We start from the raw sequence: 24,542 nt of genomic DNA, 5'->3' as shown, positions 1-24,542 counted from the left end.
AGTGGTTCAATATTAATATTATAAAGCAACGAGAATATTTTTGGTGCGCCAAAAAAAAATAAATAAATGACTTATTTAGTGATGGCCGATTTCAAAACAATGCTTCAGGAAGCATCAGAGCATTATGAATCAGAGTATCGAATAATGATTCAGATCGCGTGTCAAACTGCCAACGGCTGAAATCACGTGACTTCAGCAGATTTGATACACTGATTCATTTGTGAAGGCCTCACTTGAGCCATGCATCGGATTTCAACTAAATAAATATCCTAATTTGTGTTCCGAAGATTAACGAAGGTTTTACGGGTGTGAAAAGGCATGAGGGTGAGTAATAAATGACAGAATTTTCATTTTTGGGTGAACCCTTTAAAACCAAGTAAGTTATACATTTTATCAAGTTAGTGTTTTTACGCATTTTTTACAGTTATTCCAAAATAATAACTAAAGCCAGTAGCAATTTAAATTATATATATTATTTATAAACTAATATTCATTCACCTTTTCTTAGTAGCTAAATTTATTTTCAGCAGTCATTAAGCTTGTACACACGGTCACTCACTCACAGACACAAAGATGTAACGTTACCTTTAATTTCGCCACGCTGATTGCTCACTAAACCCCCCGCAGTCATCATGTTTTCAGGCCATTTCGAGTTTGATTTTAACATTAAAATAAGGCGGTTATATCTAAGTGACAGCTGTTTACTTACTTTTTAACTAGTCTTCCCATTAACGCCATCATTAACGGTCAACGATTTTACAGTTTATATTCAGACCGATTTGACGAGAAGGCGCACGAAAACAAGAGGCGGGATTTATCGCCCGAACCAATCATGTCCAAATGTAACCGATAATATCCAATCATAGCGCGATGGAGGCACAAGAGACGCGGACTTCAAGCTGTAATTTCACCTGCGGGTGTCGCTGTTCGACAGTGTGACTTTTACACTTTTTTTAAGTCAAATTTTGTAACATTTACGTTGTTTTATTTTTGTAACATCGATTATTTTCTCATCCAGTTTTTTTGTGGAGGCACTCATATGATGTCTATGGAGGCACTGCCTCCCTTGCCTCCTCGGAGGAAACCCCCCTGCCTCACATGCTATCTGGATTATCATAAATACAAGTTTTCTAGTATGAAATTGGACTTGAACGTGAAACTCTGAGAGAATTTTGTTACCCGAGATTTTCTAAATTGGGCGTGACATTATTTTTAAACATGGCGGAGTGGAGAACAATTGCTGCTGTGACTGGTATTCTTTATTAGTTTTTTAACAACAGCTACATCACCCAGGCTTGTTAAACTATTGCGTATATAGGCTATGAATAACCATTTGAAGCAAGCATATTGTAGCCTATGTTTTATACACAGCGAAAAGGGTGAATTCAGGTTGATTGTGACTTTTGTACAAGTCATCTCAAAGGCAAGTGTCCCAATCACTCTCAGTTCACCCTATAGTATGTTTTTGACCTAAATTCCAGAATTGTCAAACTGATCTAGATGGGTGGTGAATGTTAATATGGTTGTCAATGTGACCCAAACTTTTATATTAAAGATTACATATCTTCAATACATTTTGGCTTTAATAAGATGACCGCAATAAATAGGCAAGAATAAACCTGGTGTCCTCCATTACTTTCCGACAACAAAGCACTTGAACTCGACCAGCTAATCACGACTTTAGAAGTGGAAAGTACATTTCTGATAGCATGTGAAAGCAGCATGACTTCATGCACCCCAAACATCTAAAAATTATCCTGGGACCTGATGGTTAAAAGTCAGTGCAGAAATGGCTCTGAGAAAAGGCCGAGCATGATTGATTGCAGATGCCACATGGATTGATATTTAATTTTATATGCATTAACATTCGTGCATTAACTCTGTCTAAATACTTTTTGGGGCCACCATAGACTGCATTTAGTCTTAAAAAGCGATTTATCCATCACAAAGCAAGATTCTTTGTGTTCTCTCGGCAAAGAAATATTTTATTTTCCAAATCACTACTTTGTATTATCTATAACTATATAAATAACAGAAAGCTACTGTCTGGTTAAATTGTTTTAGTTTGGTCCCTCTTGCCTGTTTGAGGAATTGTGTTTGAGAAACCATGCAGCTGAGTCATTCATCCATAGCTTGTCCTGTGAAGACAGAAGTAAATTCTGAAAGGGCCAGTAATGGGCTGAGGGGGACCGTAATCACGGGCAGGGGGTGGCTGGGTCGTGTTGGGCAATGCCTGTTTTATCCACAACAAGCTGACTATTGTGAAACAGCTCCTCAGTCACCATGTAAACAATAGCTGACTCTGTGACCAATTGTCACCCATCTATTGGCTTGTCATGTGCTGAGACTGATAAGAATGAAGGAGAGCAAAAATAGCAAAGCGTACAACACCCATATTCATGGATGATTGAGAAAGAAAATATGTTATCCATTTGCTCATATTCAAACTTCTGCATAAAACAGCAATTTATTTCAATAGCTGGAATATCGATAGGTAAATAAACAAAAAATTAGCCTTTGCATACAGCACAGAAAATAATCACAAAACGCTTGCCAAAACAAAAATCCATTTATTTTCTCACAATGACCTTTAGTATAGTATAACTATTGAGCAAAAAGGTTGTCAATAAAAAAAGACCAAAAATACATATTTCAGATTCAGTGTGAAATAAATATCAGATGTTGTCACGCCATTGACCTTTGGTATATAAATGAGGGAGGAACCCGTTTTGACGTGACAAATAATATATTCTGCTGCCTCTGCAGAGGTGGCAGACAGTATTACACACACACACAAACACACACACACGTCGCGCTGATAAAACAAGTGGTGCAATGCATGCTGAATGAAAGAAAATCTGGGAGGATTTTCCCAGTGTGAACACTTACAATGACCTACAAAAAAGTAATGTGTGATCAGATGTGTTGACTGCTGTAGACTAAAGAAACAAACACAATCGTAATTAATACATGGAGTTATTTGCTGTTAGGTTCATAGTAATGCATTTCCACTTTTTATTTTACCATTAAAAGTGTCTAGGCATTCATGGTATTTTGAGTGAGCACAAACAAACCAAACCAAAGATAAAGATACGGGCCTGTGGTGAAAATATAGTGTTACTCTGCTGTCCTAACAGTACGCTGCCTTATTAATCATTGATTTTGAGCACAAGGTATTAATTTCATTGGGCCCGTGGTTATGTTTACAGCTCTACAGACATAAGATCTTATCACACTGAAAGACAGTCCCTCCACCTACAGCAGAAATGAAAATAAGCAGCTTAAGTTCACCCAAAAAATGTCATCATTTACTCACCCTCATGTCTTTCCAAACCTGTACGGTGCTATTTTAGTATCATCGATATACTTTTATAGTTTTTCTGTTTTTATTTTAAGTAATTTTGTTTTGTGTTTTGATCATTTTTATTAGTTTTTTGTCACACTTTATAGTGTGTCCTTAACTACTATGTACTTACATGAAAAAAAAAATAAAGACAATGTACTTTTATTGTGTTAATGTTGTATAGCAAAACACTTTTGCTGCTATTGAGGAGGGATACAGGTAAGGTTAGGGACAGGTTTGGGTAGGTTTAGAAGTGGGTTAAAAGGTAAAGGAAGGGTAAACAGTGTATGTAATAACAGAAAAATGTAATAACATGCAGGTAATTAATAATATAAGTACATTGTAAAAACATGCATGTATATATATCAGTGCATTGTATCAAATGATTAATTTAAATGTTAGCACGTAATAGTTAAAGACACCTGATATAAAATGGGAGAATAGATTTTATTAAGTTTATTTAGTTATTCTGGTACTTCAACTTAAACTAAACGAAAATGAGAAATGTTTGCTTGGCAACTAGCTGAAGTAAAATAAATTTACGTTTTTTATATTTTATTTTATTTTATTTTATCTTAGTAAAGTAATGAAAATAACCCTGAACCTGTGTTTTTTTTTCTTGTGTAGAGCATAAAAGAAGATATTTTGAATGTTTCAACTTCTTTCATTTATAATGAAAGCCAATGGGGTCCAAAATAACTTATATTGTATAGACAAAATGTTTGTGTTTAAATAGAAGAAATACATACAGTACATGGTTTGGAATGACATGAAAATATCTCTTTAAATAGAACATATAGGTATATTCTATGAAGTTTATGAAGATTATGATCCAAAGTCAATTGTTTCAAAGTCAATCAATCATAGTTTCTCAGTAACTTTGCAGTTTGACTTGCTTATTTAATTTGTAAAACCGGATCCCAGACAAAAGCAATAGGAAGGGTACAGTCTGACTGCTGTGTGAAAGGCAGTAGTTGTCTCGCTGATGGAACAGGACAGATAGAACACACAACATATGCCGTCCTCTCTCAGTTGGTCCTCAGCTGATAATCTGTCAAAAATGTTCAAGCAGTCAGAAAAGTACAACTAATAAATTGTATATATAAAAACAAGCACATCAAAGTTTATTTGAAGGCATTTGAATATGTTATTGACATTTGGGTGTTTGGATATATCTGAAGAATTCCATTGTGGCTTGAAGTCTGCTCTGCATTTCTTATGAATAAGTGAAGAGGGCTGAAGGATTAGAGTGACTCTCTCTCCTCTGGTGTCGCTGATGCAAATGGAAAACTGATAGTCTACACTATTTCAAACTGTGAGAGTGTATGTGTGTTGGTGACAGAAGAAGTAAAAGGCTCATGTTCACTGAACTCTTAATGCAGGGTGAAGGTAAACTTTATATCAGAATGATATTCGAGAAAGCGAACGGCGGCGTGTGTGAGAGGGAATTTCTGAACATGTCTTACCTCCACTCTGAGTAATATAACGCACCCACGGTAATGCCTGGTATCCGCTCTTCTCGATAATCTTTAAGTATCGCACCTGTTACCACACATAAACAAAAGTCAACAAAAAATACATTTAAGTCCACCGCACAGTGACTATTATCAAAGAATATTTTGTGAGGTGAATGTGTGCCTCACCTGAATGCCCGACACTGTGAAATATGGAATCTCAAACTTCACCGTAATTGGTCGCTTGGCCTCGAGTTCACCACTTTCCACACTTGGCAATCCAAAATGAGCTCGCATCATGAACTCTTTCCCACCCTTTAACAAGTAAAGACACATCATTATTTTTTGACACATCTAACTGTCTAATTAACACTGCAAAAATCATCACTTCAGTAATAAGTCCTAATTAACAGTACGGTTATAAATGAATCTTCTGAGTCATGGTTGATACAAATTTTCCTGTCTTTTCAACGCTTCAACATCCGTCTTATAGCCTTTCAAGCCTCAAACGCCAAAGACATCATCAGGATTTGAAAAACATTCTTGGCTAAATGTCTCGCATGTCTGTCTTCTTAGAGAGAGAGAGAAAAAAAAATAGGTTTTGCAACTCTCTAGTGGTAATGATAAGGCGCAGAATTATTTGCTTGTACCATGTTTGATGTCTGTGGCATCATCATTTAAATTTTTATATTTTGCATACATTTTGTATATACTTCTGCCTTCGATTATAAAAGACAGAGGGGAAAAAATAAACAAAAAAAACAGATGAAAGGGAATGAATAAGAATTAAAAATGATATAAAAGAAGGAAAAGGAAATTAATTTAAAAAATGCATAAAATATAAAAGCAATATAGACTGAAAAATAAAATAAAATAATAATAAATAAATATATATACAACAAAAATTTTGCAAGAAATATATAAACTATAAAAGTGTATTATGTTTGCCAGTATTTTTGGAGTGCTGTTAAAAGTGCAAAATAAACTCCCTGTGAAATCCGCAAAAACGTGAGGTGATGTATTATTTGAGTTTTTATTTATCATCTCAAAATAGAAAAAAGAACAAATAGCTTGCAGTGACACAAAGATCTCAAACATCTTGCAAAACACATGTATGGTACTTACAGGGAAGGACTTAATGTTCCATTCTACAGCACTCTTCTCAGGAACCCATTTAGCCTGGCCTGTGGTGGTCTTAAATTTGGGGGAGTCAGCGTCACTTGGAACAGGAACTAAGATGGACACATTGTTGGCAGTGGAGCGGCTCTTGAACTGACTGCGGGCCTGGAGAACAGATGGAGGAACTATAGCACATCTTCACACTCTAAGTAAAACTTCCAAAGCTACACTTCCAGAAAGTAAAGTTTCAGTATGGCAAGGGCAATAGGACAAAGCATGTTTATGTCAGAATCTGACAAGTCTTTGGACACAGCTCAGGTAAACTCCGAGCCATTCCCCAGGACAGAAGCCTGAAAGCTAATTATTGAAACCAGGGAGTGTGCTGGAGAAGGCAAAGCAAGAATCAGTGGAGTGTGTAGATTGTGTATATGTGTTCAGCTCTACCTTAACCTTGATCTCTACTCGACTGTGAGAGAACTTCTCTATTACGCTCTCAATCCATATTAGAGGCTTCACCTGTCAAAACAGAGGAGTGACAGAGAAAATAACAGAGGAGTGAGCCTGCTGCCACTTATTGAGCCACTGACTTGCCTTTTTGACAGGTAATCTTATATCAATTAAATACAGTAATATTTTACAACTATTATAACAATACGAAATGTTTCTTGAGCATCAAATTAGCATATTAAGATGATTTCTGAAGATCATGGCTCCTGAAAATTCAGCTATGCCATCACAAGAATAAATCAAAGACTATAGAATAACACAAGACGTGTCACTCGTATAGTTTTGAATGGGAGAAAGTGTAACGCACAATATGGCGGAATAAGTCCCGCCTTCTAAATAAGAGCCAATCGCCGACGGGTAAAGTCATCGCGTCACTTCAGCGGCCGTTAGAATTGCCGGTTTCTATAGAAACAGTCAGACGCGCGCCTCCGAAGAGACGCGCAGTTAGGTCTGCGCATGCGCATTAGCTTGATCCAGCCTAAAAAATACAGTTTTTTGTCATGATTCGAGCGTTTAGAAACTAAATTTATGAGCCGGTTGTTGTTAGATTTCATTGGTGATTTCAAATATGAAATTTAAGGTTGGCGAACAGTTTTGGAGAATTTGATGTTTCCCCATTCAAAGATATAGGGCATGATGCCCAGGATGCCCGAGAGGCATTTCAAAGATGGCCGCCGAGTGAAATGACTTGTCTTAAAGGGACTTTGGAATAAATTCAAATATATTCAAAACAGTTATTTTAAATTTCACAATATTACAGTTTTCACTGTATTTTATTTTTGTATCAAAAACATTAAAAAATGAATATAATGACCCCAAACTTTTGAACGTTAGTGTATACATCTCGTCAGTTATAATCTTTGAATATTTGAAAGCAATGTTATATAAAAAGCAAATTATGAGTCACGACAAAAAGATGATAAAACGGTGACGTAACTACTTGCAGTTTATTGCTCACACTGAAAGTGGAAGATAAATTTGAATGCTTTACATGGCATATAAATAATAACAGTAGTATGATATTCCAAACATAACCTTTGATTCATGTTTTTGTTTTGGTCTTTCAATTTCAAATTCTTTTAATTTCAAATTCTTTGTATGGGTTTTGCCTTTGAAGTTCTTGTCTTGTTTTTTCATCATTTTCATGTTCTTTGATTCTTGTATGCTTTTATTTAAATAAAGCTCTCTGAGACCTACAACGGCACAAAAAGTATAATAGCTAAGTATAATAGCTTTAGTGCATTAATGATGAACTTTGACATTCTAAATTACTACACACTATTATGACATCTATCTGTGACAAAATATATCTAAACTCATTGATTGGAGAGTTGTGTAGATGCAGGACTGACCGTGGTATTGAGTCTGTAAGACATGAGTTCGGATTCTCCATCAGGTGGGATGAAAGAGATAGTCCGGTCGTTCTCGAAACGAGAGAGACGCACACACTGATGAAATTTCACATCTTCCAGCTCCACAGACTTACTCTTCTCTCCTGAGAGAAAGAGAAACAGAAGCCCAGAGAGAGAGAGAGAGAGAGAGCGGGGTAAATTCTAATATAAGAAAAGTGGTCTCTGATGATTCTAATTTGTGTGAAGCTAGTTAATCAAGTTGAAAGCTGCCCACACAAACACCATATTCACACACGGAGCGTTCTAATGTGTTTCCTGGAAATTGCAAACAATAGCATTTTTGTGTACCCAGGTAAGTATGAAGGTAGTTTATTTGTTTGACCTCAGCAAAGAGAAAGGCAGTGACTACAGAAGAGCTTCTTAATGACTCAGGGCCTCTGAGCCCCAAAACTCACTAATACCACAGAGCTGTGGGATTTCACCAGCACGCTCACAGCAGGAATGTGTGTGCGCGTGAGCCTCTTTTTATATTTATGAATGTATTCTGCTCTATCCAGGAGTGACATTTACAGTGGAACATGAAAGAGCTCTCAGAGGTTTGAGCTGGAACACAGAGGTCAGATCAGAAGCTTTGGGTCTGTGTCCTCTGCTGCAGATGAGACGTGCTGGGAGCCGCTGCAGTACCTACTGATGACATGAACAGCAGGGACTAAAGGTCGGGAAGGGGTTAGGATGCTCTCTTATAGCTCTCTGATTGGCTCCCCAGGGTCCACAGGCAGAGGCTTCAGGGAAAGTGATTGGTGTTCAGAACCAGAGGTAGACTTTTAGGTACACATCTTTTGACGCAGCAGTAAAAGTGCTCTAAAGATAGCAGGTTTGCCCTATAATGTTCTTTATAATATTACTATAATTAGAAAAATACATAATATTCCCCTGTGACTCTACAGAGAACAAGCAGTTTGGAGGATGGATGGATTGAACTATGTACAATATGTCACATTTCCTTGCTTCCATTGAAGCAAAAGACACTCTTTGGGATATTCGCAAATTATGCTGGATAACATGATCCTTATACAAGTTAAATCACTCAAAATGTAATCCTAAATATAATTTTTATATTTTTTCATTTAATTAGAAAAAAAAAAGCAAGAATCAGAATCAACATCAACAGAATCAACATTATTACATAGAAGACTTAATGTCCTATATCTTAACATTTACAATAAAAAAAACGTACTCGGTTACTAACGTAACCTCGGTTCCCTGAGATACGGAACGAGTACTGCGTATGGGGAAAGGTCTCCCTTTTTCCCCGCTGCTGAAGCCTTTTTCAATAACGCAGTGTAACTGCACCGTCATTGGTTCACTCATAGACAAGTTGTTGAACCAATGGCGGCGCGGCATAGCTGCGCGGCCTATGGCGACAAAGCGCGCGAATATTCCCGCCGAAATGGGCGGGGTATAGGGCTATATAAGCAGGCGTTTCGCCATAGGATTTCAGTGTCAATCGACTGAAGCGACGACCCTGAGCCGCAGCCTCGTGGCACGGCAAGTGACGCAGTACTCGTTCCGTATCTCAGGGAACCGAGGTTACGTTAGTAACCGAGTACGTTCCCTTTCGATACTTCACTCGTACTGCGTATGGGGAACGAATTCAACCACGCCGTGCCACGGCTGGGAACGATATAGCTTGCATTTGGCCACCCAGAGGGGGGCAAAAAGGACAAGCGGAGGCAAAGCCTAACCGAACCCATGGTTACACTGAAGGAAGATACTTCCTATGGTGGCGTGAAGCGGGACCTGTTGGAAGCCGCTAATCACACCGACAGGACCCGAGCTTGTAAGGTCGGGACATCGAGGTGATAGAACCTGACAAAGGTGGACGGCGAAGACCAGCCGGCCGCCTCACAGATGTCTTGGATGGAAACTCCGTTGGACCAAGCCCACGAGGAAGCCATTCCTCTAGTGGAGTGGGCCCTGACTCCTATGGGGCAATTAGTGCCCAGTGAGGAGTAGCACAGGTTAATAGCATCCACTATCCAACGGGAAATGCGTTGTTTCGAGACCGGAGACCCTTTGGTGCGGCCGCCAAAACAAACAAAGAGCTGATCTGACTGTCTGAAAGACTGTGATCGGTCTATGTAGGTCCTCAATGCCCTGACTGGGCAGAGTAGCTGCAGCTCTGGTTCGTCCGCCGAGGGGAGGAAGAGCAGAGAGCGAGATGACCTGAGCTCTAAACGGAGTTGAGAGCACTTTAGGGACGTAGCCATGCCTAGGTTTCAGAACGACCTTAGAGTCACCAGGCCCGAATTCGAGGCACGCAGGGTTCACGGAGAGGGCCTGCAAATCGCCAACACGCTTTACCGATGCTAGTGCTAGTAGCAGAGCGGTTTTTAGCGTTAGGGGCCTGAGGTCGGCTGAACCCATTGGTTCAAATGGGGCTCCTTTCAAGGCCCTGAGGACCAACGAGAGGTCCCAGGAGGGAATAGTGAGAGGGCGAGGAGGATTCAAACGCCTAGCACCTCTCAAAAAACGGATCACGAGAGCCCGTTTCGTCCACCGATTGGCCAGCAATAGGAGCGTGGAACGCTGCAATGGCTGCTACGTAAACCTTAAGCGTGGAAGGGGAGCGCCCCATTTCCAAGCGTTCTTGGAGGAAAGACAGTATGGAAGATACGTCACTCTCCACAGGGTCTATGTTGCGTGTTGAACACCAATCAACAAAGACTGACCACTTCTGGTCGTAGAGGCGCCTCGTAGATGGGGCTCTAGCCTGAGAAATGGTATTTAGGACGTCCTCGGGGAGGCTAGTCGGCTCCCATCGAGGGACCAGAGGTGCAGAGCCCAGAGCTGCGGCTGTGGGTGCCAGATTGTTCTGTTTGCCTGAGAGAGGAGGTCCCGTCTCAGGGGAATCGGCCACGGGGCTCTTAGAGAGAGCCTGAATAGCTCTGAGGACCAAACCTGGTTCCTCCAGAGCGGGGCCACCAGAAGGACTCTGTGCTGGTCTTCTCTGATACGCCTGATGACCTGGGGGATCAGTGCGATCGGAGGGAAAGCATAAAGGAGCGTGCTGGGCCATGTGTGGGCCAGAGCATCTACTTCCTTCGAGAAAAATGTTGGGCAATGAGAGTTGTCTTCTGAGGCGAAGAGGTCTACCTCTGCCTTCCCGAAGAACTCCCAGATCGTGAGGACCACTTGGGGGTAGAGCATCCACTCGTCGGAGGGGATGTTGCTCCGTGACAACATGTCCGCACCCAGATTGTTCCTGCCAGGAACATGAGTCGCTCTGAGCGACTGAAGCCTCGGAAGAGCCCATTCCAGCAGACGTTTCGCCAGAGCGCATAAGCGGCTGGACGAAAGACCGCCTTGGTGGTTCAGGTATGACACCACCGTCATACTGTCTGACCGAACTAGAACATGACGTCCCGTCAAGTAAGCCTGAAAGAACTGAAGGGCTTTCATCACTGCTAGCATCTCTAGACAGTTGATGTGTAAATGGCTTTCCTCGTGGCTCCACGAGCCGAAGGCCGGTCTGCCCTCGCACACAGCGCCCCAGCCCAAGTTGGAGGCGTCTGTTGAGAGCACCGTCCTCCGTGAGACCGCCTGTAAGGGGACTCCGCGTTGGAACCATACTGGATCCATCCAAGGTTTCAGGGCTAGAAGACAGGCCCGATTGACCTTGAGACATAGGCGGCCGTGCCGCCATGCGCTGGGAGGAACCCGGAACTTCAACCAGTACTGAAGAGGCCGCATCCGAAGAAGGCCTAGCTGCAGCACCGGGGAGGCGGAAGCCATCAGCCCTAGCAGCCTCTGGAAAAACTTCAGAGGGAGATAGGCTTTTGTTCGTGACAGATGCCGTGAGCTGCTGAATTGCCAGGGCGCGCTCTGGCGAGACTACTGCCGTCATACGGACCGAGTCGAAAACTGCTCCCAGAAACGAGATTCGTTGAGTGGGGCATAGCGAGCTCTTGGCTAAGTTGACCCTGAGACCCAGGCATTGTAGATGGCTGAGGAGCACGGATCTGTGGCGTTCCAGCTCGTCTCGTGAACGGGCTAAGATGAGCCAGTCGTCGAGATAATTCAGAACCCGGATTCCCATCTGTCTCAGAGGGGAAAGCGCCGCGTCCATGCACTTGGTGAAAGTGCGGGGAGCCAGAGACAGCCCGAAGGGCAGGACCGTATATTGGTATGCCACCCCTTCGTATGCGAATCTCAAGAATCGTCTGTGACGGGGGGCTATCTGGATGTGAAAATACGCATCCTTCAGGTCCAGCGAGCAGAACCAGTCCTCGGGGCAAATGTGCGCGAGGATCTGCTTCAGCGTCAGCATTTTGAACTTCCGTCTCGTGAGGGAGTGATTCAAAAGCCTGAGGTCTAGGATGGGTCTGAGACCGCCATCCTTTTTGGGGACCAGAAAGTAGCGGCTGTAAAAGCCTGTCTCGCTCTCTGACGGAGGAACCATTTCCACACAGCTCCTTTTTCCAGCAACGACATGACTTCGGCCCGGAGGACATGAGCGTCGTCCGGATTGACCGATGTTTGAAGCACCCCGGCGAAGCGGGGGGGCCGTCGTGCAAACTGGAGCGAGTAGCCCTGGTTTACGATCCCCATGACCCATTCTGACACATCGGGGATGGCCTGCCAGGCCTCGGCCCGAGTGGCTAGGGGTTGAATAATGTTGGGTGACAGACCGCCGTTGAGAGGGTCGTACACCGCGAGGGTTGAAGAGGAAATTTGCTCTTTTTGTGATGAGGTAAAAATTTGTCCGCCGTGAAAACGGCGTTTGGAGTGGGCGCAACAGGTGTGGGCCCAGCTGTCACTTGGAGTATGTTTCCCACGCCCGGAAATAAACGAGGCGGAGGGGAAATTACCCGTGGGAGCTTTTGGGGTGGTCCGGTCGTAACGGGACGGTCCCCCATCCTCTTCCTGTCCGACGAATCAGGACGACTTCGGAGGCACCGGGTCCAGCACAATCCTGGGCCGGGGTCCCTGGCGCCTCGGGAAGGGAGGGCGCTTCGCAGGGCGCGAGCGCTGGCGATGCTCCTGGGGCGGCGCTGCCTGTGTTGCAGGTGGGGCTGGTTTGTTCTGCTGAGCCGGCGCAGTCCTGGGGCGGCTAGACGCAGAAGCGGAGCTGGAGCGCTTAGGCAAGAAATGCCTCATAGCCTGAGACGATTTCTGCGCGGCAGTAAAGCGCTCAGTGAAGCCATCCACTGCAGGCCCGAAGAGACCAGAAGGCGAGACCGGGGCGTCTAAGAAGGCCGTCTTGTCTAGGTCTTTGATCTCCGTTAGGTTGAGCCACAGGTGGCGCTCCAACACGACCAGGCTGGCCATGGAACGACCGATGGCCTGGGCCGTAGCCTTCGTAGCTCGCAGGGCAAGATCCGTGGCGCTGCGGAGATCTTTGAAGGCTGGCGCGTCGATTCCAGACTCATCCAGAGAGCGGAGGAGTTTGGCCTGGAATGCTTGAAATATGGCCATGGTGTGGAGCGCAGAGGCAGCTTGGCCCGCCGAGGTGTAAGCCCGTCCAGCCAGAGTAGAGGTGGTCCGACAGGGCTTGGAAGGAAGGGCCCTCTTCGTCTTCCAACCCACAGCCGCGGGAGGACAGAGGTGAGCAGCCACCGCTTCATCTAGGGGTGGCAAGCGCTCGTATCCCTTCTCCTCGGCGCCGTCGGCGGCGGTGAGGGCGGAGCGGTGCGTAGTGTGGAGGCGGGCAGAGTAAGGAGCGCGCCACGACTTCGTCAGCTCTTCGTGGACCTCAGGAAAGAAGGGCGCTGAACGCTGGCGAGGTGCTTGGCGGCGGCCTGGCAGAAACCATTCGTCCAGGCGGCTGCGAGACGGCTCCTCTGGAGGGGCCCACTCGAGGTCCAGCTCTTCAACGGCTCTAGACAGGATGCGGAAGAGCTCGGCATCCATGCCCTGGCCATGCTCGATGGGTTCCAAGGGAGGCGGTGGAGCGGGGTCTTCCGGCTCGCCAGCCCATCCTTCCGCTTCGGAAGCCGCAAGAGACATGGAGTCGTCTTGTTCGTCGTCTGTTCCCCCGAATGAGACGAGGGTCACTCGCTTCTGCGGAGGGACGCTGCTCAGGGCGAGAGAACAGAACTGGAGAGAGTTCCCTGGGAGGAGAGGGCGAGGCACGCGGGGGCTGGGCCGGCGTGAGCTCGCTCAACTCCTGGCGCTGAGTCGCTCTACCCCGCTGTCTTTTCCTCGCCGGACCGCGGGAGGAAGGAGACGGGAGGGCGCGAGCGGCGAGATCGCCCTCAGTGAAGAAGGCGCCCCGCGAGCGCAGGGAAGCGAGACTCACACTCGCAGTGCGGGCATGAGTCTCCAGCGAGCGCGCCGTCTGCGTGGGGCTTGCCCAGGCAAGCGACACACTCGCTGTGTCCATCGTCGTCGTGCAGGGGGCCCTGCAAGTACCACATGAGTGGCGGGGCATCGTGAGACGCCGCTGCCGTGAAAACGGCAATTGGGTGGCTCTTTTAGAGCGGCGAGGGCCGCGGAAGCTCTTAAAGCGGTGAAAACCGCTGGAAATCGCTCTTTTAGAGCGGCGTTTAGCCGCGGATGAAGCTCTCAGGCGGCGCGCCGGATGGCGGCAGGGGACGCACAGGAAGCGGCCGGAAGCGGGAAGCGGGAGGCGGCGGCTCGGCGACGGCGCTAGAAGCTGCAGTCCGCGAGGGCGCCGGCGCTTTCTTCCACCGGCGAGTCCAGGCGAGTCCGCTGCGGGAGCCTCTTCAGACGGCGGCGAGAGCAGAAGGCGGCGAGCTTCTTCGGCATCAGGCGGAGATCAGCGAAGAGAAGTAGATGTCGTCGCTGAAGGAGAAAACACTGAAATCCTATGGCGAAACGCCTGCTTATATAGCCCTATACCCCGCCCATTTCGGCGGGAATATTCGCACGCTTTGTCGCCATAGGCCGCGCAGCTATGCCGCGCCGCCATTGGTTCAACAACTTGTCTATGAGTGAACCAATGACGGTGCAGTTACACTGCGTTATTGAAAAAGGCTTCAGCAGCGGGGAAAAAGGGAGACCTTTCCCCATACGCAGTACGAGTGAAGTATCGAAAGGGAACTCGCATTTGCAGGTTTGAGCCTGTAGAGGGCAGTGTTTCACTTGTTTAATTTTCATTCTACTGTTGAGCTGAGGAGAGATATTTCTGGGTTCATATTAGGACGTAATTGCAACTGATGCAAGAACAGAATTGCACCTTCTACCTTCAGCTCTGTTTACAATAGTTTGCGCCATAGTTCATCTTTATTGTGGGAAGTGTAAAGGAAACAAGTAGGTTGATTTCACTTCCCTGAAACCATATCTGATAAAACAGTTTCCTGTAGAAGTAAAATGAAAGGGTGACTTGAAATGCCTATGAAATGTTGTCAAGCTGCAGCACAGCTTGGTAAATAAATGCATCTATAATGCATCTGATATTAAATGTGCACTATGCAACTTTTTCTTGTAGTTCAAAAAAAAAAAAAAAAAAAGTTGCTCCAAATGCACCTGTGTGTATCTGTGTAATCTTCTTAGAGCGTCATTAATGATTATTTACAACCTATTTTGATCATTGTAGTCAATCACAGACATATCTGATGAGTGCGTGAACACAAAAGCCAATCAGAGGAGTTTCCGAATCTGCTCAACAGTGCTCAAAGCATCAAATTTTTTAAATTTTCAGTACCGACTTGGTATCGAAGTCGGTACTTTTGATAACACTAATCTCATCATATTTGTAAATAGAGAAAGGTTGCTCTGCCTACTATGACATACATTAGTTGTTACAACGAGCGAGAAAGGTTGACATGGAGCGAACTAAAACTGGAACCTCCGGGAAATCACCTGTTTTAACAAAGAAAAAAAAAAAAAACGCCAAACAGGGGAGCTTCTGCTTGCAAAAAGTGAGCGCAAAGATTGGATTATCTTTTCCTGTTGATCCTTTCCATCAAAACTAGTTATATCTCTTATACCTAGTAGTGAATGTTTTATGAGCAGTAGGATAACCATATTCATCACGCAGAGCCGAAGCACAACCAAAACAATGTTCATCTGCAAAATGCATGCAGTTTTGTCTTTTATCGCTAGAGGGCCAAAAGTTACATAGTGTACCTTTCATTTATTTGAACAGAATATCCTTGCTCAATTTGATTTAGATTTCCTTTCTGTTGGACAGTGAATCTGGAGCTCTCCTGTTCTTGAATGCATAGCTGTATTTACAGAGCACATGCAGAATGCATAAATCAATCCCGATCTACTGTGAAACTAACACCCGCTGGTTTAGGCCTGGGGTGGGGATTAACCAAGAGAAACAGAATGAAATTCACCTAACAAGTGCAAATGAGAGAGTCACTTACTATAAAATAGGTTAAGACAATCAACTGACTGCTTGACTATCAGGCATGGGAATTAGGTCACTTTCTGCACTACTAAAAAAACCCCAAAAAAACATCAATTTAACAAAAAAAAGGGTCAATTTAAGGCTGAAATGCTTAACTTTGGTCACCATTTGTGACACCAAAAGAAACTGCAAAAATAATGACTGAAAACCAGGTTTTTCATGAACACTTCCTCCATTTGCTATTGCTCAGAAACCAATAGGCACACCCAAAACTTATGCCACAAGAACTGCCACAGAGCGAGAATCAGCCAACAAATAGCTTACTTATAGATGTCTCTGCATATTAAGCTGCATTTTTACATTGAATAAAAATTTATTTCAGTTCTCAAGACAATTTACTGATAGTTGTGTATACTCACGGCCAGTGATCTCGAAGAGAACTTTGTCATTGAGTCCAAGTCTTAACTCAGGCATGCCTGACAGAACGACTTTGAGTTTGATGCTGCCCAAAATCTCGCTTCGTAGAACACTGCCTGTAGCACTGACCTATAACGAACAAAACAGTGAAGATAAATGCAAAGCACAATCAAGAGTGGCAAGGTGCGATATTGTATCATCACCATTACTGCCATCTACAATTTATTACGCTCTGTTGAGCAAGGCAGTAACCGTGTGATTTGTGCTATAATGCTTTTGCAAAGAAAGGTTTGAAGTATGCTGTGATAACTACGAATATGAGAATGTAATATATTATATTATGCTAAAATATTAAAAGCATACAAGCTGGACTGTGAAGATAGATCTAAACCTTAAAAAGACCATATCGAGTCAATACCTCTGAGGGCTCTCAGATACAAGAGCCAGAAAAAGCCAGAGCGAGAAAGCTGCACGGATGAATAGCAATGCAGAATTAGAAAGCAATGAGACGTGATTTAGCTCTTAATCAGAAGAGTGGTACTGCTCAGCGCTACTGTCTGCCAGCATTTAGACCCTGACTCTGAGAAGCACTAATGAATCCATCAAAAGCCAGTCCAGGTGGGGGGGAGGCTGAGAGTTAAGGAGCAGAAAAGAAAGACAACAAGAACTTAAAGACGGCAGCTGCTTCCTCCCTCTCTCAATCTAAGGAAGTCTGGAGACCTGACCCTTGACCCTGAAAACATGAAGGAGGTCGGCTGAGGTACAGTAGGATGATGGAGTGATAGCGTGGGCTGTTTGATGCCTGTACTAAAAAAACAAAACCGATCCAGTATGTGGAAAGCTGTGTTTTTTTACACAAGGAAAGTAATGTGCTCATTTTTGTATTTTCACTATAGTATACATCAAGTTACTTTTTCAAGTGATTAATGCATGTTATGCTATTGTATTTATTGCAAATTATTTACTTAATTGGTTAGTTCACCCAAAAATGAAAATTCTGTCATTAATTACTCACCCTCATGTCGTTCCACACCCGTAAGACCTTCGTTCATCTTCGGAACACAAATGAAGATATTTTTGATAAAATCCAAAGGCTCAGTGAGGCCTCCATTGCCAGCAAGACAATTAACACTTTCAGTGCCCAGAAAGCTACTAAAGACATATTTTAAACAGTTCATGTTACTACGGTGGTTCAACCTTAATGTTATGAAGCGACGAGAATACTTTTTGTGCGCCAAAAAAAACACCTAAAAATAACTACTTTATTCAACAATATCTAGTGATGGGTGATTTCAAAACACTGCTTTGGCAGTTTGATACACGCTCCGAACCACTGATTCGAAACAAAAGATTTGGAATGCTTCGAAGCTTCATAAAGCAGTGTTTGAAATCGCCCATCACTAGATATTGTTTGAATAAAGTTGTTATTTATTTTTTTTGGTGCACAAAAGTATTCTCGTCGCTTTATAATATTAAAGGTACAGTTTGTAAAATTTTTGCAGTAAAATATCCAAAAACCACTAGGCTAGTGTTATATATTTTGTTCAGCTGATTACTAACAATATCTCTAATGTTTTCAACTACTTGTAAATCATGAGAAAATTCCCATTCTAAACAGTGAAACGGGGCAGTGCAGTCGCCTGTCAATGACGCAGTTACCTTTGTTACCGCCTTTATTGACGTAGAAACCACATGACAACAGTGCCGTGGACAAATGCGGAAGTAGAGTCTAGCGTCCAGCAAACCACTAGCTCGCTTCAAGCAGTTCCTTATTTACTTCTTGCACGTTTTATGGTGGATTGTGTTAATTATTTATGGAACATAATTACTGTTTACCATCTGCCGCTGGTTCTGTCGACAAGGACAGCTCCCGTAAACTCATGACCGGAAAAGCGGAAGCGGCGCCGGCGACTGTGTCATAATAAAAGTCCCGCTGCTCGTGAGGCGTGTGTTGATCAATCGCTCCAGCTCCTCGTTCAGCTCCCGCAACACTCGGTCCTGCGCTACTTCATACTACGGTAACGTTAATAATCGCATCCACGAACATGAGTTCTTCCAGACTCCAATCCCTATTCTTTTGCACCGTCCGTTGATATGGAGACCACATGTCCCAAGTTTCCACTCTAAAACTTTACGTCATCAAACTACGCCTTTGTTTTGAATAGGCTTCTAGCGACCTCTAGCGGAAAAAAATATCACAAATTGTACCTTTAAGGTTTAATCACAGTAGTCACATGAACTGTTTTAAATACGTCTTTAGTAGCTTTTTGGGCATTGAAAGTGTTCATTGTCTTGCTGGCAATGGAGGCCTCACTGAGCCTTTGGATTTTATCAAAAATATCTTCATTTGTGTTACGAAGATGAACGAAGGTCTAACGGGTGTGGAACAACATGAGGGTGAGTAATTAACACTCTGAGGTCTGAGGTATCACTGGCGGTTTTACCACCGCGGTTTTTTTCTTACCAGTTTGAAAGAGACTCAAAATACTCTGTCAATGTTGCACATACAATTAACAGTTATACACCATTTTAATCTGTGGAATATCTTCTTTTATTTGTGTACACTCAGAAAAAAAACAAAATGTAACTTGATGCGTGATCTCTCGTCTCCCTCTGAACGAAGTCCAATCTGATAGTTCTCAGAAAATGAACTGTAACTTAGTGAATACTAATCACACAAAAATCAGACTTATGTCTAAAAAAACTGTGAAATGCCAGGTTTTAAATCGTGTAAGTCAAATCGAAAAGAAATATTCTCTGTTTATGTAATATGTTTGAAAAGAGAGCCATGTCATAAATCCGTGATACATGCATACATCGTCTCAATCGTGTATTTATTGTCTTGAAAAGTGTTTTGAATAGCCATAGTTAGCAATCTCTGTCCTCTGTTAGTTCGGTTAGTTCCTGGATTGCCTATTCTTCTTTAGCAGGCATTTGTGGACAAAAGGTGCACAGAGCGCCCTCCGGCTGCCAGTATGAATTGAAAACACAGTATCCAGCGCTCATAGTGATGACAATAAATCCTGAATAAACTCCAAATGTGCATGCTTTTAAGCTATAAGCCTGTATGAAATGCCATAGAGGTAACATAATTGTTCAGACACTTTGCATCACAGAAATACATTATATTTTAAAGAATATAATAGAATACTACAAGGGAAATCATAGGTTAAGAAGAATGATGTTGAAACCTCAACTCTAAACCACACCTAAAGTCTGGTTGATTGAGGAATGTTGTGCCAACAGTATAATTAAATCAGCTCACCAAAAGGTTAACAGACTCAATGACATCCATGAAGACTTCATTTTTCCTGTATTTGATGCCCTCTGACCTCCAAGACACAGCATTTGTTACTGTAGCCGGGGGCCGTGGCGCTCCCACCTCCAGCTTATGCCCCTGTTGGGTGATGTACCTGTCATGGAAATGAAAAAAGATGATTAGGTCAGGGTAACACTAATAAAGACCAAGAAAACAGGCAGCATAAAAAAAATATCTTTATATTATTATATTACATTATATGCAGATGAATAATTAAATCAGCCCACCAGTGCATGTCAGCTATTACCAATGTGATGAACATTATTACATCCTGACATCAATCTGTCATCTGTCACAGACTTAGCTTTACAGATCTAATTAGATTTAAATTAAAATGAGTCAGTGAAGCAAGTAACTTCAGTAGGTATATAAACAGACCTCTGGTGTTAGAATGCTGAGAGAATAAGGACTCATGGGAAGAACATGGCTGCCCCTAGGGACAGACAGGCTGACAAACACCTGATCTTGTTTTTCTTTTTTTGTATTTTCATCACTTACATTAATGTAGCGTTTTCTTTACCACACATCCTTTACCTATTACACATGGAATGCAAAAAGAAATTAGTGTGAACACTAACATTAAAGTGAGTGTTCAATCACCCCCGATGAACATTAGCATCCTATTAAAAACACCACAACAAACCACTAAATATTCAATACGTAAGTTTCCTCATTCATTCCAAATCGATTCTGCGTCAATGTTGTTTTTAGAACAAGGTCTGGGAACTGTAGATGTGTATGTGTGTGTGCTCAAACCTCAAGTGTCTCCAGCTGACAAGGTATTGTGTTGCTGTCAGCGAGAGCTAGCAATAATTAGCTATTCGCTAAGTGGCTGCTTGCAAAACCAGGAAACTGATAAGCACTTATAAACCTGAAGGATGTTTATGAACTAACATACAAATTATATGTACTATGTTTTATTGTTTGTTCTTTAGCCTTTTAATTTGCTGGACAAGAACATGAATACTGTGTTGTCTTGTTATTTAGCATGTTCTACGTTTATGCTTATTTTTTAAATGCCCTGAGTGTCAGCTAAAAATGCTATATAAAGTAAATGTATTATTGTTGTTAGAATTAGTAAGATGGTCACTTGCATGACACAGCTTATGTGATATTAACATGGTTAATATCATTTATTTAGCTAAATGAGTTCACATTTGGAATATTCTTTAATTTTCTAAATAGATAAACCACTGCAAGGATGAATTGTTCCCAATAAGATCAATATATATGATGAATTATCATTTCATGCCAACATGTATCTTTATGCTTACCTACTATATTACATTTCTCTGGTCCAAACATCTCTCTGTGTATTATAAAAACTATTAACAACATTTTGTTAAACTGTGCTCTCTGCACAAAGCATATACAGTGACTTATGAATAGCACTGAGCTTGAATAGTGAATGGCGATCCCTCATAGCTCTGTTAGTAAACGATGAATACTGTTCTCTGAGGAGTGATGGTTGAATGGTGAGTCTGTCAGAACTTACTCTAGTAAGATCTTGCTGTCAGTGGTCTGAGGGAATCCAAAGTCCATGACTTCATCCATTAGCTCATATACTGTCACAAAATTGTCTCGAATACTCTCTTCTTCCAGTGACTTGAAATATTCAGTGAACACCTGCAAACAAATAGTCAATACAAGACTACTATACTAAATGTACATACATTTACTAAGGATATATTATAGTGAGGAAATGTGCTATGGCAGTTTTTTTTTTAAGGTATTGATGTTTACACAGTCAACAAGATTGTGCTGTGTAAGGTTTTATTGAAGGCGTTGTCATGTTGATAGATATAAAACTCACCTCGACTAATTTGTACAGGAAGGAGTATACAAGAGCAGCATTGGTATTCTTCTTTGTTACTGCAACCACTGAGTAAAATCTGTTAAGTGGTTAATACGCTAAAAATTTGCAGAGCTATTACTATACAACAGTAGGACAAATATACACAAAAGAAGTGGAAGATTATATTTGTACGTTTACAAGCGTATAGAGGATACAGTACAGGTTGCTGTGCTTTATCCAGAGGAAGTGGGTGGATCCATGAATAATCACTGGTGACAAATCTTCATCTTCCTCTCTCTTCATCATTATGGGCATGAAGTTGTCAATCTCATTGACGTCTATGTTGCCCATGTAGTTCCGGCATATGAGCACCTTAGAGATGGAAACAAAGTTGAAAGCATAAGAATGTCATAAAACGGAGTATCCCAATTCTGATCCCCATCACTCCATTTTTTAGGGGAAAACTGACAGACATGGATTTTATGCTTCCTTTTTTTTTTCTTTCTTTCTTTTTTAATTGATAAGATATAATCTATGCATTTAAGGTGCCATAGAATGGAAAATTGAATTGACCTTGGCATAGTTGAATAACAAGTTAAGTACATGGAAATGACATACAGTGAGTCTCAAACACCATTGTTTCCTCCTTCTCATATAAATCTCATTTGTTTAAAAGACCTCCGAAGAACAGGCGAATCTCAACATAACACCGACTGTTACGTAACAGTCAGGATCATTACTATGTACACCGCCAATATTTATCTAGCTCATGTTCAAGGCATTAGACAAGGGCAGCCAGTATTAACGTCTGGATCTGTGCACAGCTGAATCATCAGACTAGGTAGACAAGCAAGCAAGGATAATAGCGAAAAATGGCAGATAGAGCGATAATATGTGACATGATCCATGATATCATAATATTTTTTTAGTGATAATTGTAAATGTTTCGTTATCATGTTGCTAATGTACTGTTAAATGTGGTTAAAGTTACCATTGTTTATTACTGTATTCACAGAGACAAGAGCCGTCGCTATTTTTATAATTCATAAACACTGTATAATTCATAAACACAACTTCATTCTTTATAAATCTCTCCAACAGTGTGTAATGTTAGCTTTAGCCATGGAGCACTATCAGACTGATTCAGAATCAAATGTAAACATCCAAATAAATACAATACTCACATAATCCGACGCATGCATGCAGTATGCATGACGAACACTTTGTAAAGATCCATTTTGAGGGTTATATTAGCTGTGTGAACTTTGTTTATGCAATGTATATAGAGTCGAGAGCTCGAGGGCGGGGAGTGTGAGCAATTAAAGGGGCCGCAGCCTGAATCGGTGCATTTCTAATGATGCCCCAAAATAGGCAGTTAAAAAAAATAACAAAAAAAAAATCTATGGGGTATTTTGAGCTGAAACTTCACAGACACATTCAGGGGACACCTTAGACTTATATTAAATCTTGTAAAAAAGCGTTCTAGGGCACCTTTAAGTGCAAACCTTGAGGTTCTCTCAGTCAATAAAGAGAATATTTTATTTTTCTTAAAGATGTTTCGGCACCAAATCATCACGCAAAATGGATTTCTTGTGCCCTCAAAAGTAAAGACTTGTAATAAATTCTCAGGCCAAAAGGACACTTACAGCACAAGGTTTATTTGCATAGACTTAAATCAACCTGAGGAAATGTTAACAGCTCAATCAATAAGAGTTATCAACCAATATCTATACAAATACCTCTCCTAATCAATCCAAGATGCAATCAAATACTTCTAAATAGTCCTGGTCAGTTTACAGGTGCGTTGAAGGTATATAGTAGGGTGAAACCTAAAAGATCAGAGAAGTCTGACTTTAACATGGCTGGTGTTAAGGTATTCCTTCAGATGGAGATATTGGATTGCTCTAGGGCACAGACAAGACTGCTTTCATCAGCACTGCCAAAATCCAGGGGTATATTGGAAGGTAATCCATTCCACTGAGACCCTGAGGCTTTGTTTTCATGGAAACACTCATATCCATCCTTTACAATCTAATGTATTCTGAGCTTCACTCTCTCTATATATAAAACTATCTTTATATTCTCTTATTTATATGTGTGTGTGTGTGCATGTAAAAGGTATTGTGGTGATATGTAATTTTTGGATTAAAAAATCCTATATATACTATATACAATCCTATAAAATAGGATTATAAAATATAAAATGAAATAGAAATGTTAGCAGGAGCAACTTTTAATAGGAAGTACTTAAATATAGAAACAAGCAATACATGAACATTGAAACTGTCTTTAGTGGAAGTCCTGGTCACTTCAAGAGTGTGATGTGGAGTGTAGCCTGTCATGTAACATACTTACATAGTTGAGTGAAGCGAGTACATTGAATTTACTTTCGGAATTGATCTTTAAACCTCGATTATCTGTAGTTATATAGGTTTCAAATAAAGTGACACTGTTTATCCAGAGAGTATGAACTGTACGACCTTCCTCCGACAGGTGCACGCGCTCTTACCTTGCCTTTCAAGTCCAGGATGAAGATCGCGGACGCTGCCATCTTTATCAAAGCTGATGTTTGACAAGAGGAACTGACAGGTGTTGAAGTTTCGTCAGTGTTGGTCAAGTTTAATCACTCGAAATGAAGAGATCTTCCCCATCCCTTGTACACGCATCTTCCGGGTCTGGAGGCGTCTAACCGGTTGTGCAGCTTGAGCTTGTTGCTGTGCCGTACACTGTGAGAGACGCGACACGTCAAAACTAGAACCTGCCGTTATAATTAAGGAAGCAATCTACGCTTTTCAAGTTTTGACGCGTCCATCGATTGCAATGTTGAAGCGGCGTGACGTAACTTCAACTACTTTAAGGTGACAAGACGATTCCTTATTGAACAGTAGAGACGGATAAAAATCCCACTAACAC

The 24,542-nt window shown here is 42.1% G+C and overlaps 1 protein-coding gene across 1 annotated transcript; it reads right to left on the bottom strand.

Annotated features, from left to right (window-relative positions):
- Window positions 1-331: 331 nt before the first annotated feature.
- ap1m3 (adaptor related protein complex 1 subunit mu 3) lies at window positions 332-24,385 on the bottom strand. The gene is made up of 12 exons (XM_067374225.1): window positions 24,139-24,385; window positions 21,845-22,001; window positions 21,648-21,715; window positions 21,330-21,460; window positions 19,781-19,928; window positions 16,518-16,644; window positions 7,776-7,918; window positions 6,361-6,432; window positions 5,923-6,081; window positions 4,987-5,112; window positions 4,810-4,885; window positions 332-4,394 (listed from the first exon to the last, which is right to left on the bottom strand). Exons 1-12 carry the CDS (start codon window positions 24,178-24,180, stop codon window positions 4,372-4,374), a joined length of 1,272 nt encoding a protein of 423 aa, XP_067230326.1. The 5' UTR covers window positions 24,181-24,385; the 3' UTR covers window positions 332-4,371.
- Between the last annotated feature and the right edge of the window lie 157 nt (window positions 24,386-24,542).

This window comes from Chanodichthys erythropterus, chromosome 21, assembly GCF_024489055.1.
Source record: "Chanodichthys erythropterus isolate Z2021 chromosome 21, ASM2448905v1, whole genome shotgun sequence".
In the NCBI taxonomy this organism is placed as follows: Eukaryota; Metazoa; Chordata; class Actinopteri; order Cypriniformes; family Xenocyprididae; genus Chanodichthys; species Chanodichthys erythropterus.
The sequence above is the reverse complement of the archived record's forward strand: the minus strand, read 5'-3'. Positions and strand labels throughout refer to the sequence as shown.